Consider the following 13854-nt stretch of genomic DNA (forward strand, 5'->3'; position numbering starts at 1 on the left):
GTATTCTATATGTATTGACAAGGGGAATCCTAGTTGATTGATTGATGGGCCTGTACATGGGCAGAGAGTGCCTTCAAACTCAGAAATGGAATCCATCTTGAAAGTAAACTTTGAAAATTGAGACATTTCTGCTTTTTCCTTCTGTGCGGATGTGTTGCTTGTGGTAGGCTGAGCTGTGTAATCGGGGTTTTATTCTGACATAGGTAGTAGGTTGACAGCACATGGGTGGGGGAAAGATTGACAGGCAAAAGGACAGGTCAGACACAGGAAATCACATTTAGAACTTGATGTGCAAGTAGGTTAAAAGCACATGTGTGTGTGTGACTGTGTGTGAGTTGAGAGTTCAGCACCAAGGACAGGTACATGTATGTTGATTTATTAGGCTGAATAAGACTGCCCAACTAGCCGGAGGCTATTGTGTTAACCTCTATGTTTCTGTGTCTGCCTTGGGTTGGTGGATGATTGATTGATTGATTGATTGATCAGTCATTGATTGATCAGTCATTGATTAATCGATCATTGATTGATTGATCATTGATTGATCGATCATTGATTGATTGATAAACAGCCTCAAGGAATAAACCTTCATGAATTTTCATGAGCATATTATAAAACTGACGGTTCTTTCCCCCCAGGGTGGTACAAAGTATGAGGACTGGAAGTTTGAGCATGCCCCGACCCTGCCAGAGGTACTACAGGAGTTCCCGTCCCTGACTGTACCGCCGGCACTGCTGCTGAGTCAGTTACCGGTCCTGCAGCAGCGCTACTATTCCATCAGCTCCTCCCCACACATGTACCCTGGTCAGATCCACGCTACACTGGCTGTGGTCAGCTACAGGACACAGGGTAGGTCTTACACTAACCCACACATGTACCCTGGTCAGATCCACGCCACACTGGCCGTGGTCAGCTACAGGACACAGGGTAGGTCTTACACTAACCCACACATGTACCCTGGTCAGATCCACGCAATAGGAGCTTAAGATTCTACAACAATCATAAGACCAATAGGAGCTCAGGATTCTATGACAATCAGACCAATAAGAGCTCAGTATTCTATGAAAATCAGACCAATAGGAGCTCAGAATTCTATGAAAATCAGACCAATAGGAGCTCAGGATTCTATGACAATCAGACCAATAGGAGCTCAGGATTCTATGACAATCAGACCAATAGGAGCTCAGGATTCTATGACAATCAGACCAATAGGAGCTCAGGATTCTATGACAATCATACCAATAGAAGCTCAGGATTTTTTCTTACATTTGAAAACCAGTCATAATATTAACTGAATACAATACCATCATCATGGTAATTATATAAATCAAAATAATACCTTCATAATTTAATAAATTTGAATATTATGTCATCATTTCAGGAGGAAAAGGTCCCACACACAATGGTGTCTGCTCTTCGTGGTTGAACAGGATTGAGGAGGGAGAAACTGTCCCCTGCTTCGTGAGAACGTAAGTTATTTGTTTTATCTTGAATATGTTATGATATCTTAGACTTCTTTAATATACATGTAAGAGTATTTTTGATGATAAACATGCTGTCTTACATTCTTTGTTATGATAAAAATTCGTAAGTCAATGTCTTGTGCTTCCATGTTCTGGATGTGTATCAGGCCCTCCTCAGCTCCCGGTGCTGCTATAGTAGTAAGAATTACATGTAAACTCATCCTCAATTTGTTACTATGTTCTATGTTCTAATATTTTTATCATGATATAACTATCATGTTTATTATAATTGTTCCAGGGCGAAGAATTTCCACCTGCCTGATGACCCCTCTGTGCCGGTGCTGATGGTAGGTCCCGGTACAGGTATTGCTCCGCTCCGCAGCTTCTGGCAACAACGACAGGCAGAGATCAAGTCAGGTAAGAACATCGGTCTTAGAAACAGAATTGAACGGACATTCAATGAATGTAGAATGATGTACAGAATTACTCTCCAAGCAGAGGTTTGGGTTTGGGTTTATTTTTGGCGTGTTTTTAGGCTTTTTTTATCTGGGTTTCTCTTTTGCACTGGAATTTTTTTCCCCACCAAACCCAACCTCTGCCGGCAGTCGAAAGCTTCAATGGGCTATAAACTTAATCACTTCAACACATTTTAGTCGTTCTGCAAGGAAGTGTGAACCAGACGCATGAATAGGCACAGTCAGCAGGAGGCGTGTGGCCGAATGAATGCCTTTCTGACTGGCTAGATGTGTGATAATCCACCACAGTAAAATGGATATCCCTAATGATAGTTTTATGGTTCTCTGGGAGGAGCACTGTGACATTTCTTGAATAGGTTTGCCCTGCCCCGGGGTGAATGACGCCAAACCCAAACCTCTGCTTGGAGAGTAGTACAGAATGATGTACTTGCCTAATACATTAAACACAACCACTCGAAGAACTGAGGAAAAGTGGCCAGACTAATATTATCCAAATGAATGGCAACAAGACAAGACAGAGAACAAGAAAACTGCAGCTTTATTCTTCTTCTTCATCTTTATTCCTCCCTTGGGTGAGCATTGGAATGCACATATTTACAAAGAGAGAACCATAAATTCATAAATTCATAAATTCATAAATTCATTAAATCATTAATTCAATAATTCAATAATTCAATAATTCAATAATTCAATAATTCAATAATTCAATAATTCAATAATTCAATAATTCAATAATTCAATAATTCAATAATTCAATAATTCAATAATTCATTAATATATTAATTCATTAATTCATTAATTCATTCATCCAGTAACTCCTTTTATGTTACAAAAATTTGTTTCTTATGTATCATTATGTACAATTGTGTACATGTATCTACAACGTTTTGTACTGTAACAGTTGTACTGAATTATAATTAAGTTTGATTTTTAAAAATTTCCTTTGTACATCTCTTGTTGCTAGGTAACCGTCACCATGGTGACATGACCCTGGTGTTTGGCTGTAGACAGTCTGAGACAGACCACATCTACCGGGAGGAGACAGCTCAGGCTCAGACAGACGGAGCTCTGACGGACATCTATACAGCCTACTCCAGGGAACCAGGCAGGCCAAAGGTAAATGTAAATTACAATTATATGAAAATGCAATATTATTGATACAGGCCTCGAAATTAACTTTTCTTCCTAATGTCCCAGCAGTATCCCAAAAATAAATTTCAATTGTCCCAAAGTGAGGATGAACTGTCCCAATCTGTTTTTCTGGAAGTTTTGTATGACTTCAACTTAAGTTGACATTCTGACTCCCAGGCAAACTATGATTGTAGAGTAGGCAGGAAATTTGGGAACGTGTGCCTGATAAACAAAAGAGGGGCAAACATTATATAATATATTATATATAATGATGTTGATTATTGTTCTGTTGTCCCAAAAATGTCCGAAACTGTCTTTGTCCCGGTTAAATTTTAGTGGTCAGTGGCCATCAGGACACCATTAATTCAGAGCCTTGATTGATAAAAATTATATATATCTGTATAGTCTGAAACTTCATCCTTTCACATGTACGTACAATGACTTTATTCTAGTCTCTGAGTTACATCCCCATGGATTAATTTGAGAACCAAATCTTTACTTTGAATGTTTCGGTAGTCATTTTCCTTTCTTACTCTGAATTATGACTAATGGTTCTAATGCTAGGTGGTTTTATTTGAATTTGACTAAAGTATAGCTGGTATCCCCTTTAGACCCTGCCTTTTTCAGCAAAATTTTCCCAAAAAGCAGGAATGATTAATTTTGATTTAATTATTTTCTCTCAAAGTAGTGATAGATTTTTAAAACGGTCAGACGTCTCAAGTAGCATCCATGTACCATCACTCACCAAAAGTAGTGGATGCAACATCTGACAATTTTTAAAACCTATATATCACTACCAAAAATGCTTTCTTGTTTTTCTTGTTTTCCTTGTACAAAGAAATGGTATCTCATGTAGCAAGATAATAATTCTTTGAACAAGAAATTAAAGAATCCCTGTAGCAAGAAAATTCAAGAAACACATGTGTTTCTTGAGTTTTCTTGCTGTAGCAAGAAAACGATTCTGTCCACAAGAAAATATTTCTTGAACTAAGAGCTAACTGTTCTTGAAGCAAGAAAACCATTCTGTACACAAAAAAAGATTTCTTGAAGCAGACAAAAATACTGTTAACTTTCTAAAAATTCTTAAGATTCTTGTTGGTGAGCATGATAGTAGAACTATTTTCTTTTCTGAAGACAAAAGAAGAATAAAATTCTTTGTGTAAGAATCAACATACAAAATATTTGAAGAGTGTTTCTTGAATTTTCTTGAAAATCCCCCTGGCAAGAAAATATTTCTCAACATGAGAAAAGAAGAAAAAACATTTTTGGTATGAGTTGCTTTTTGTCAATGAGTTTAACTGTTTCCCAATGTTACTAATAGTTTGGAAACTCACTGAATGTTATTTTATTTTCCCCCTCTTTCTCAGACCTATGTCCAGCACATCTTACACAACCAGCTGTCCAAGAGAGTCCAGGAGCTACTGGACAGTGATGGACACATCTATGTCTGCGGTGATGTGGCCATGGCTGACGATGTCTGCACAACTGTGCAGAAAATATTGGAGGAAAATTCCGCAATGACATCTACAGAGAGCGAAGCCTTCATCAGAAATCTGAAGGTAAATATTATGTTTGACACAAAACGTATACTCTTCAAATTTTGTCTGATTGAGGGAGAGATAGCCTGACTAATCACGCTCCTGGCGGCCGGCCGCCCTGAAGTTGCCGCCCCGGTCATTAACCTCCGGCCGAGAGCTTGTGTAACACAGGCAAGAGGGAGAGAGATTCGGGTTTAAGTTTTGTAAGCGTCTGATTGAAGAAACAACTGTCTTTTATTTAAAGAGCTGAATCTGTTTAAAAAGCAGTTATCACAAATCTATTGGTGGCTGAACTAAGTCTCCAATTGTGGACCTCTGTAGAGAGCCTCAGGATTAACCATAATGATGCGTGTATTTACAATATAGTTTATAATTTTCTATTCCTAGGACTCCAACCGCTATCATGAAGACATCTTTGGTGTGACTCTGAACACAAAGGCAGTTAGAGAGGCAGCTCGAAGTATCGAGGTATGTACACTATGACAAGGTTTTCCTATGAGATGGCTTTAAAATCTTAAGAAACAATGTTTAACCTTAGGCTATAGTATAGAACAGTTGAAATCATTTTGGTCACTTTTCAATTTGAAAGAAAATTTCCCGGCTCTGAACACATGACAGTAAGTGACTAATAAAGCTCTATCTTCCTGTGTTCAGCAGCACAAAAAAAAAACAAGAATCAGATTTACGTAATGTGTTTTAGATTACTAAGTCTTGTTACTATCTGTAAGTCGTAACTAAGTTTGTATCAATATACATGAACTTTTGTCTGTAAAGTGTATATTAACTTTTATGTGCTTGGCCCATAGGACAGAGAATTAACATACAATAAAGATCATGATAATTATTATTAATTATGACATAATTCAATAAACATTTCTCGTTATTGCAGCCAGCCGAGAGCACGGCAAATGGACACAACATCGGCAATGGTCAGTGAAGTGGTGAACAACTGACTATGCACTTATTTACACCTGTCTATAGGATGAATCCTTCTCATCATAGGCAAGGCAACAGATAATGTTTTAAGTTGTCAGAACTTGATGGGATATATCAATGAGTTACAAAAATACACAAAGGTTTTTCAAGTATGGATCTTTAAGTATTGTGTGATATTGTTATTATCAATTGCATTTTTGAGTAAGGGATTATGAATTTAATAGTCATATTATTGCTTAAAATGCATAACATATTTTGGCTTTATTTCATTTGATTTTTGATGACACCCATGTGTGCATCAGTTTTTTAAATATTTTTATAATAGAAATAGGACAAGACTTGTACATTAGTACATCAACATGGCAGTTCAGAAATTGTCACAACAGTTGAATCGAACTGCTGTATCTGTGGTGGAAGTTTTGACTATTTTTTTTAATTTGGAAAATTTTGTAACATCTTGATTAATCTTGAATGTCATAATGGGGAAAATGATAGTTCATATTACTACAAATTTGATGCAGATTTCGTAGGCCATGTATATATATTTGTGTAACTGGTGGTTTGGAAACCCTTGAAATCTCACTTTGACAGCAGCTCATAATATGGGAAATAAAAGTTTGTACCAATAATTGTTTTGTGTGATATGTGTGTCTTGTGTGTGTGTTTATTTCTGTGGCAAAATGAACTTGACTTTTCACATGCTTTTCACACACGCACACACACGCACACACACACACATACACACACACACGCACGCACACACACACACACATACACACACATACACACAAACACACACGCACGCACACACACACACACACACACATACACACACACACACGCACACACACACACACACACACACATATATATATGTGTGTGTACTACATCAAAATGCACATTTACACCTTGTGGAAAGTAAACAATGACCAACAGAAAACTTGATTAGTAACATTTCTACTTTAATTCTCCAACACCACGTGTCCAAATTAATCTGTGGGAAGCAAGTGGTTAAACTGGTAAATAGTCCAAGCACCATACAAGTCAACTAAAACAGGCTTCAATGTATGGGCCATCTATTTAGTACAAGAGTCTTGATCATAGTATCATAGTGTCTTGACAGTAACTTGTAACAGTAACTTTTACATTTGCAATTGGGTCCATTATCACCTTACTTTATAATTTGACTTTTGTAAATCCATAGCAAAGTGGTCATTAAAAATCATATTTACATCTGGCATATGGCCTATATCCAACAAACAATGCCATTTACACAAAGTATAGAATACATGTACAGATGCTGATACATCGTACGGTACTTTTATGTAGATCATTAAACCTGTCTACTAGGTATTACAAAGTTTGACATACATTCATAGACTACTTAGACAATAAAGAAGGTGAGAACATCCCAGATAGAAGATTTCCCACTGAGATACCATAACAGTATATACTAGTAACTATACATTATTTTATGAAAGCCAGGTTCCAAGAACATACACGGCCAAGCTCTGCCAGTTCAGAGGTGTCACAACACATCCACATTAGAGTCACCCGGACATTTTGTTTCATTTGACACTGTAATGATTTTGGACATTGAACAAGACTATTTCTTGAGATGGGTGAAGGAAGCCATATACGTCAGGGCCCATCACCCTTCATTGAACCGCGACGGGGGCCGACATCGTCTACCAGATACCTTTGACCCAGTGTTGACGTCACTTCAAAGAAGCCACGTGACAAGCTTCACTGGGTCAAGTCTACTGAGGAAGACCAAAGTGACTGGTTGAAAGCTCTAGGTGAGAGATTTCTTTCTGTCGGATCAATAGTTTTAACTTTAAACATGTAACTACCAACACAGATGGACTTTCATGATAGTATACATTATTTTCGTTTGATGCCTAACGGAGGCAATGAAATGAGTGTCTAGTTCATATTCTCTTTAATTTGATTTATTAGTGCATTCCTTTTGTCTGAAGGATCAAGCTTCAATGCCATGGCTAATGCTTCTTTGTACAGTATGAAAGCTTCTGTTTTGTAACCAAGAAAGTCCTTGTTTAGCCCTATGTTATTAAGTAAGGTGGCAATGTCACGATGCGCCGTACTCTGACCATAGATACTTCTCTTCATCTGCAGTGCCTCTTCATAGTAGCTGATTCCTCTCCTGAAATCAGCACGATTAGTCCAGGACGATCCTAGGTCGCCGAGTACTTTGGCAATGTCAGAGCGTGCTGTAGTCTGACCATGAATACTCCTTAACATCTGCAGTGCCTGTTCAAGGTGTCTGATAGCTTTCCGGTGATCAGCTAAGTGAAGCCAGGCCTCTCCCAGGTAGCCTAGTAGCCTAGCAATGTCTAGAGGTGCTTTGTTATGGCCAGTGAAGCACCTGCACATCTGCAGTGCCTCTTCATAGTACCTAATTGCTCTCCTGTGATCGCCAAGACTACTCCAGTAAACCCCCAAGTTTTGGAGTGATGTGGCAATGTTAGGATGTGATGTACTCTGGCCAAAGATACTCCTGTACATCTTCAGTGCCTGTTCGTGGTAACTGATAGCTTTCCTGTTATCCCCTAAGCCATGCCATGCAGTTCCCAGGTTGGTGAGTAACCCAGCAATGTCAGGATGTGCTTTAGCCTGACCATGGATACTCCTGTCCATCTGCAGTGCCTGTTCATAGTAGCTGGCAGCTTTTCTATGATCACCAAGATCATGCCAGACTGACCCCAGGTTATTTAGTGACATTGCAATGTCAGAATGTGCTTTATTAGGACCATAGATACTTTTGTACATCTTTAAGGCGTTTTCATAGTGAGTGAGCGCATTTATGTAGTTACGCAAATTATTCCAGGCTGCCCCCAGGTTGTTGAGTGTGTCAGCAATAACAGGATGTGCTGCACTCTTACCAACTACAATTTGACCCATACGTAGTGCCTGTTCAAAGTGGCTGATAGCTTTGAGGTGTTCACCTTGTACATCCATGACTCGCCCCAGGTTGCTCAGAGCCCTGGCAGTATCTAAATGTGCTGTGTTCTGACCATAGAGACGCCTGTACATTTGTAGTGCCTCATTTGAGTAGCTCTCTGCTTTGCTGTAGTCACCAAGATCATACCAGTCTAATCCTAAGTTGTTTAATGCATGGGCAATTTCACCGTTTGCTGTGTCCTGACCATGGGTACTCCTGTGCATCTTCAGTGCCTGTTCATGGTATCCAATGGCTTGTCTATAATCGCCCAGATTGTACCAAGCTAACCCCAGACTTACAAATAAACCTGCCATGCTAGGATCTGCTTTACCCTTACCAAAGATTCTGTTGTGCATCTTCAGTGCCTCATCAAAGTAGCCTATGGCTTTTTTGTTATCACCAAACTCAAGCCAGGAATTCCCTAGATGGGCAAGTGATCTGAGAATTTGAGGATGTACTGCATTCTCACCACCTATATATAGAAGCCTCTGCATCTTCAGCACCTGTTCCAGGTATTGGATTGACTTTTTGTAATCCCCGAGGTACCTATAGGCCATTCCCACATAGTCAAGAAGTTCAATTTTGTCATCAATGCCCATTTCATCATAGATTGCCTTGTTAAGAAGGTTGATGGCCTGCTTATATGCACATAGCTCAAAGTACATTATTCCTCTTATGGTAGAAGAGGTATTGCACAAAGTAGGCATTGAATGCCTGGGTGTCTGGATGCCATCCTCTGTAGCTTTCACCTGTTCGCTAATGTCACTGGGTACAGAGGATGGCACCAACTGAATCGATTCTGATGTTTCATATAGATGTTTTTTAAGAGGTACTACAGTGTAATAGTACCTGAAAAGTTGTTTTTCGTTCTGCAGGTAGAATACATTTTTCAGTACATTTTTTTTGTCATTTCTCTGTAGGGGCGATTGCTGTTCACCCAGCATTGATTCTATGGAGGCCAGAGCTGACAAGTTTTCTTTCTGCCCTCCATTTTCAATGTAAGTTCTAAGCCTGAGTTCTGCTGAGATGCTCAACAGCACCAGCAAATGATGTGCATTTTCAGCACTGACAACGTCTTTGAGTTCCATGTCTGTTATTGTTTCCCAAACTGTGGTAGGTATGATGCCTGAGGACAGTGCCAAGCAGTCCACTGCTACAGCGGGGAAGCGATAGAGTTCTTTCTTCACATCAATCACCTTTGGCGTGAATGTGCTTTTCCATTCATTGTAATTTTCAAAGTTTTCAATGATTGTCACCTCTGCCAGTTGTCGAGCCATTTTACCCCCATCAGCTTGCAGTATCTTCACTATAATGCCCATATATGTGTCAAACAAACCCTGATCCCCTGCTATCAGGCATGGGTTTCTCAAGATAGTGGCTAGGTGATATTCCTTCTTCAGGTATAGTGTGACATCCTTTTGAAACATCAAAACCATATTTTCTGGGGTGCAAATGAGTTCACTGGGTGCTTCGTTAATAGTTTCCTGCCTGCCCAGTGGAGTCTTGCTTGCTTTTGGCATGGAACCATCAAATGCAAACCCACGAGGTGTAACAGAGTCAAAGTACCAGTCGTCAAGTGGATTCTTAGAGTAGAAGTCATTGAGAGATTTTATTCCCAGTGCTGGGAGAATGGTTTCTCCCAGGTTGACCACCTTGAGGTGTAGATAGTGGGTGAGGTTACGGAAATAAGCCTTATATTCTTCACTTTCTTCCTCTGCCAAGATGGCAAACTCCAGGTCTGAGTATGGAGTTACCAGTCCTGTGGCCTGTGAACCCAAACCTATCATGGCATACTTACAGGGAGGGGGACCCATTAACCCAATACACTCTTCTACACGCAAGCTGATAAATTCCTCTCTTTCTTTTGCAATTCTTTCGAATAATTTCCTAATAGCTTGAGCTCGTTTTGCCTCTATCTCTTTGACACATGGGTCGTCCTCATCGTGTACATAGGGATCCAGCTGCTGGTCAATAATTTCCATCTCCAGTTTGATCTGGTCCCGCATCTCCTTCAGCTGTTTCTTATGTTTTTCTATATTATCTTGGCTCACATTGCAATGAATGCCTAAGCTACATCTAATAAATGACTTCTCTACTTCTCTTATAGCTGTTGCTAAGTTACTATTTGTGACTTGGTCCTCTGACCTGGCTATTGCTGCATTGTAGAGTGCTGCTGCTTTGACAAAGTCTCCCCCGTCTCCTGTCTGCTGACCTCGCTTACTGTAGACATCCCCCAACTTGCACAGGGGCTCCACCTCTCTCTGGTACTGCTGGGCTGTGGGGTCTGGGGAGAAAGAATTTGATTTTAGACTATTTTTCTTCTTGGTTAGATTTAAATGTAGCCTTTAAAACATAATGTATTTGCATATATACACAATAATGGAATGTGAACATTGTTGCTCTACTCTTCTCAACGTTTTCTAGCTCAGAACCATAATTTATGATGTTTAAGTCCATAAGAAATGCTCTTTCTTACCTCTTAGATGTACAGTCTTGAGTGCAGCTGCAAAGCACAGTTCTGCTGAGTCCAGGTCTGACCTGGCAAAAGATCTTTCACCTTCCTTTAGGTGGTCCTTGTACTGCCTTTAAGTGGGAGATAAAACTTTTCTTAACTTATAAAAATGTGACCTTATAATATCATGTCATTATGATAATGCATGCAATGTAAGGAAATTCTATAATTACAGTGTTTTATATACTAGTACTTTTCTAATGTAATCTATTTAATCTATGTCAGGTGGAACATTAACAGATACCAAGTATGCAAATGATGACCTACTTTGCATAATTTATGTGAAAATTCTGTGATTGCTTATTGGTTAATGATGGGAATTTTATACCTTGTGACATGTGTAACGTTAACATCACTATGCATATATTATGTTAATCTAGATGGCATTTGCATGATTAGTGAGGACAAAAAATCATATATTTCTTGTTTTAACCCTTGTCCTGCGGAGCACAACAATTGTTGTTCTGCACATACAGTACCATCTATGTAGCACCCTGTATAGGTACGATTTGGGGGTATTTATCGTGCAACGCATCACACTGCAGCGAAACGCAACGAATGCGGAAGTAACTATGCCACCGCAGGGCAAAAAAAATTGGGGGTCTATGACCTAATTAAGACATGAAATTTTAATATGCAGTAAGAGGCAAACATTAAGAGACAGAGTGTGTATTGTTTTGCAGTTTTACAGGTATACATTTGTTTTTTCCCACCTTGGTATGTCTTGATCTGGGTGTTGACCTTGCATAACACCAGCTCCTGCAATTCGGTCACCTGAGTGTTTCCTACTTTCTAGCATGGCTGGCCTCTTTGTGGAAGGTCGCTGAGTATATGAAACCAACATTCATTATTATTATTTCTCCACTATTTCCTTTGGTATTCTACATTCTCATGTGGCAAATGGTGATTATATGCTGGCCTTTAAGACTTTTGAGAATGCAAACACTACATGTAGATGTCTATTACATGTGTAGTCAAATAAATGGTGTGTAAGATATAAGGTTTTTCAACAATTGTAGTGACCGAATGACAAAGTTCTTTTTATCACAACCATTTATTTTTCATGAACCGACGTTTCGATGACCGTCTGTCATCTTCATCAGGGCAATTCTGACTGGTTTACTGTGCAGTGACACTAGATGTTACTTGGTGCATAGTGCACTAAAGGTGTTACATAGTTCATAGTGCACTTGAGCTAGTTTTTTCTGTTTACAATACATTCCGGAACGTACTGTAATTGTGACATACATACTAAGCATTGTTACATCATAGGGAATTATGCGGTTCAAAATGTAAAGTGTTTCTATATATAATATAAGATTTGTTAACTGACAATACTGAGCTATCACAATCAAGTCATGAAGCGTGATGAGGGGGGCATAAACTTAGTCATGTTTGGGATCACATTCTTAATAACTGACATTGATTTTCTTATTGTTTGTAACTATTATGATTCCTAACAATACATATGTAACAAGACTTTTAATAATTTCTATTTGGGGCTGTGATAGCTCAGTATTGTAAAACAGTCAGTGTATTGAATAGATGCTGAAACTACTTACCTTTTTCACTGCTTCTCTGATCTTGTCTGCGTATCTGATGCGATGGTGCAGAGTTTCTTTTGCCCCTTGCTCCTCACACCTTGCCAGGGCCTTGTCGTACATGGCAGCTGCCTTGGAGAACTGTGATGCATCAGAGACGATCTTCCCTTTCTCAAGGTACAGATCTCCTAACGATTTAAGAACCTCTTGTTCCAATAACATGTCACCGAGTTCAATGGCAGTTACGAGTGCTTGTGTGTAGGCGTCCTCAACGGATAGCCTTACTTGGTTCTTTGGTTCATTCATGATTTGACCCACATGGTCACAGGTTTCCATCACCCTTAAGACATCACTGTCAGCAGGGCCCCAGTAGTCTGGTGACAACCACAGGAAATGTGGAGTGTACCCCTGCAGCAGTTGTCTGGAGAGTTTCTCTGTGTACCGCATACGATGTTCCAGTGTTTTTCGCATGTCTGGATCTTTGCAGCGCATTAGGGCAGCAGCATATAGGGCAGCAACCTCGTCAAACTCTGCCGAATCTTTCCTGAGCTTGCCTTTCTCAAGATGAAGGTCTCCAAGGCTTTTCAAGACTTCTATCTCCATGAAATGATCTGATGCAATGATAGCTTCTCTCAGTGCCAGCCAATACCCGAGTTTTTGGTCGTCTTTACTCTTGAGGCACAATTCCAGTTGCTGTACTTTGCTTGACAAGCTGGCCATGTTCTTACTCTTATTCTTACCCTTAGACATTTCCAAAATCCAATCTAATGGTTTGCCTTTGAACAAAACAGTGAGGATACGTCAGTTCAATCGTGTACCTGTAAAAGCTCTGCATTGTTCAGGTTGGGCTGCAGCGCCACTCCCGGGACTTTCCATTACGTGAGGCCTAGAAGGTCATCATGATGGCTTGTCGGCCCACTGCTCCAGCCAGTCCAGGGCTTCCTGGTTTGCATCGTACAGGTCTCGTTTGGTGACAGATGGTCCAAATTCGCAGTCCTGTAGGATGTGTTGCATGCTTTGGGTAGGGTGGCCACATGGGCAGTCAGCTGAGCTCACCCGTCCCCATTTTAGCAGATTGTCTCTGGTCCTACCTACTCCACACCTAGCTCTGTTCAGGACGGCCCATTTCCTTCTAGGCAAGTGAGTGCCATGAGGTAGGGACTCACATGGGCTCTGTAGAGCTTCGTTTGGAGGAGGAGGGTCTGAAGTTCTCCACTGGTCAAGTCGGTGAACAGTCCTAGAAGGTGAACAGTCCTTTGTCTGCGTGACAGAAAACAAGAAGATCACCTTTCACCGTT

The 13854-nt window shown here is 40.0% G+C and overlaps 2 protein-coding genes across 2 annotated transcripts in view; one reads left to right on the forward strand and one right to left on the reverse strand.

The window, feature by feature from the left end:
* LOC109479447 (nitric oxide synthase, brain-like) overlaps positions 1 to 5969 on the forward strand; it is a 31931-nt gene extending 25962 nt beyond the window's left edge. Inside the window, exons 20-26 of the mRNA XM_019781411.1 lie at positions 636 to 846; positions 1379 to 1466; positions 1759 to 1877; positions 2901 to 3052; positions 4435 to 4626; positions 4993 to 5073; positions 5495 to 5969. Coding sequence (XP_019636970.1) covers positions 636 to 846; positions 1379 to 1466; positions 1759 to 1877; positions 2901 to 3052; positions 4435 to 4626; positions 4993 to 5073; positions 5495 to 5542 — 891 coding nt within the window. The 3' untranslated portion in view covers positions 5543 to 5969. The remainder of the gene's footprint in view (positions 1 to 635; positions 847 to 1378; positions 1467 to 1758; positions 1878 to 2900; positions 3053 to 4434; positions 4627 to 4992; positions 5074 to 5494) is intronic.
* A 1383-nt stretch (positions 5970 to 7352) lies between these two features.
* On the reverse strand, positions 7353 to 13837 carry LOC109479538. The gene is made up of 3 exons (XM_019781520.1): positions 12578 to 13837; positions 10980 to 11082; positions 7353 to 10787 (listed from the first exon to the last, which is right to left on the reverse strand). Exons 1-3 carry the CDS (start codon positions 13304 to 13306, stop codon positions 7468 to 7470), a joined length of 4152 nt encoding a protein of 1383 aa, XP_019637079.1. The 5' UTR covers positions 13307 to 13837; the 3' UTR covers positions 7353 to 7467.
* Positions 13838 to 13854: the final 17 nt, after the last annotated feature.

The sequence above is a fragment of the Branchiostoma belcheri genome, unplaced genomic scaffold, assembly GCF_001625305.1.
Source record: "Branchiostoma belcheri isolate BF01 breed outbred unplaced genomic scaffold, Haploidv18h27 scaffold49, whole genome shotgun sequence".
Classification (NCBI taxonomy): Eukaryota; Metazoa; Chordata; class Leptocardii; order Amphioxiformes; family Branchiostomatidae; genus Branchiostoma; species Branchiostoma belcheri.

What these genes read in the sequence shown, in the direction of transcription:
- LOC109479538 (XM_019781520.1), bottom strand. Translation starts at nt 13,306, where the DNA reads ATGTCTAAGGGTAAGAATAAGAGTAAGAACATGGCCAGCTTGTCAAGC. An exon ending in TCAGAGAAGCAGTGAAAAAG is followed by an intron (nt 11,083 to 12,577) that starts GTAAGTAGTTTC and finishes ACTTAAAGGCAG; the next exon opens with TACAAGGACCACCTAAAGGA. An exon ending in CAAGACTGTACATCTAAGAG is followed by an intron (nt 10,788 to 10,979) that starts GTAAGAAAGAGC and finishes CTTTCTCCCCAG; the next exon opens with ACCCCACAGCCCAGCAGTAC.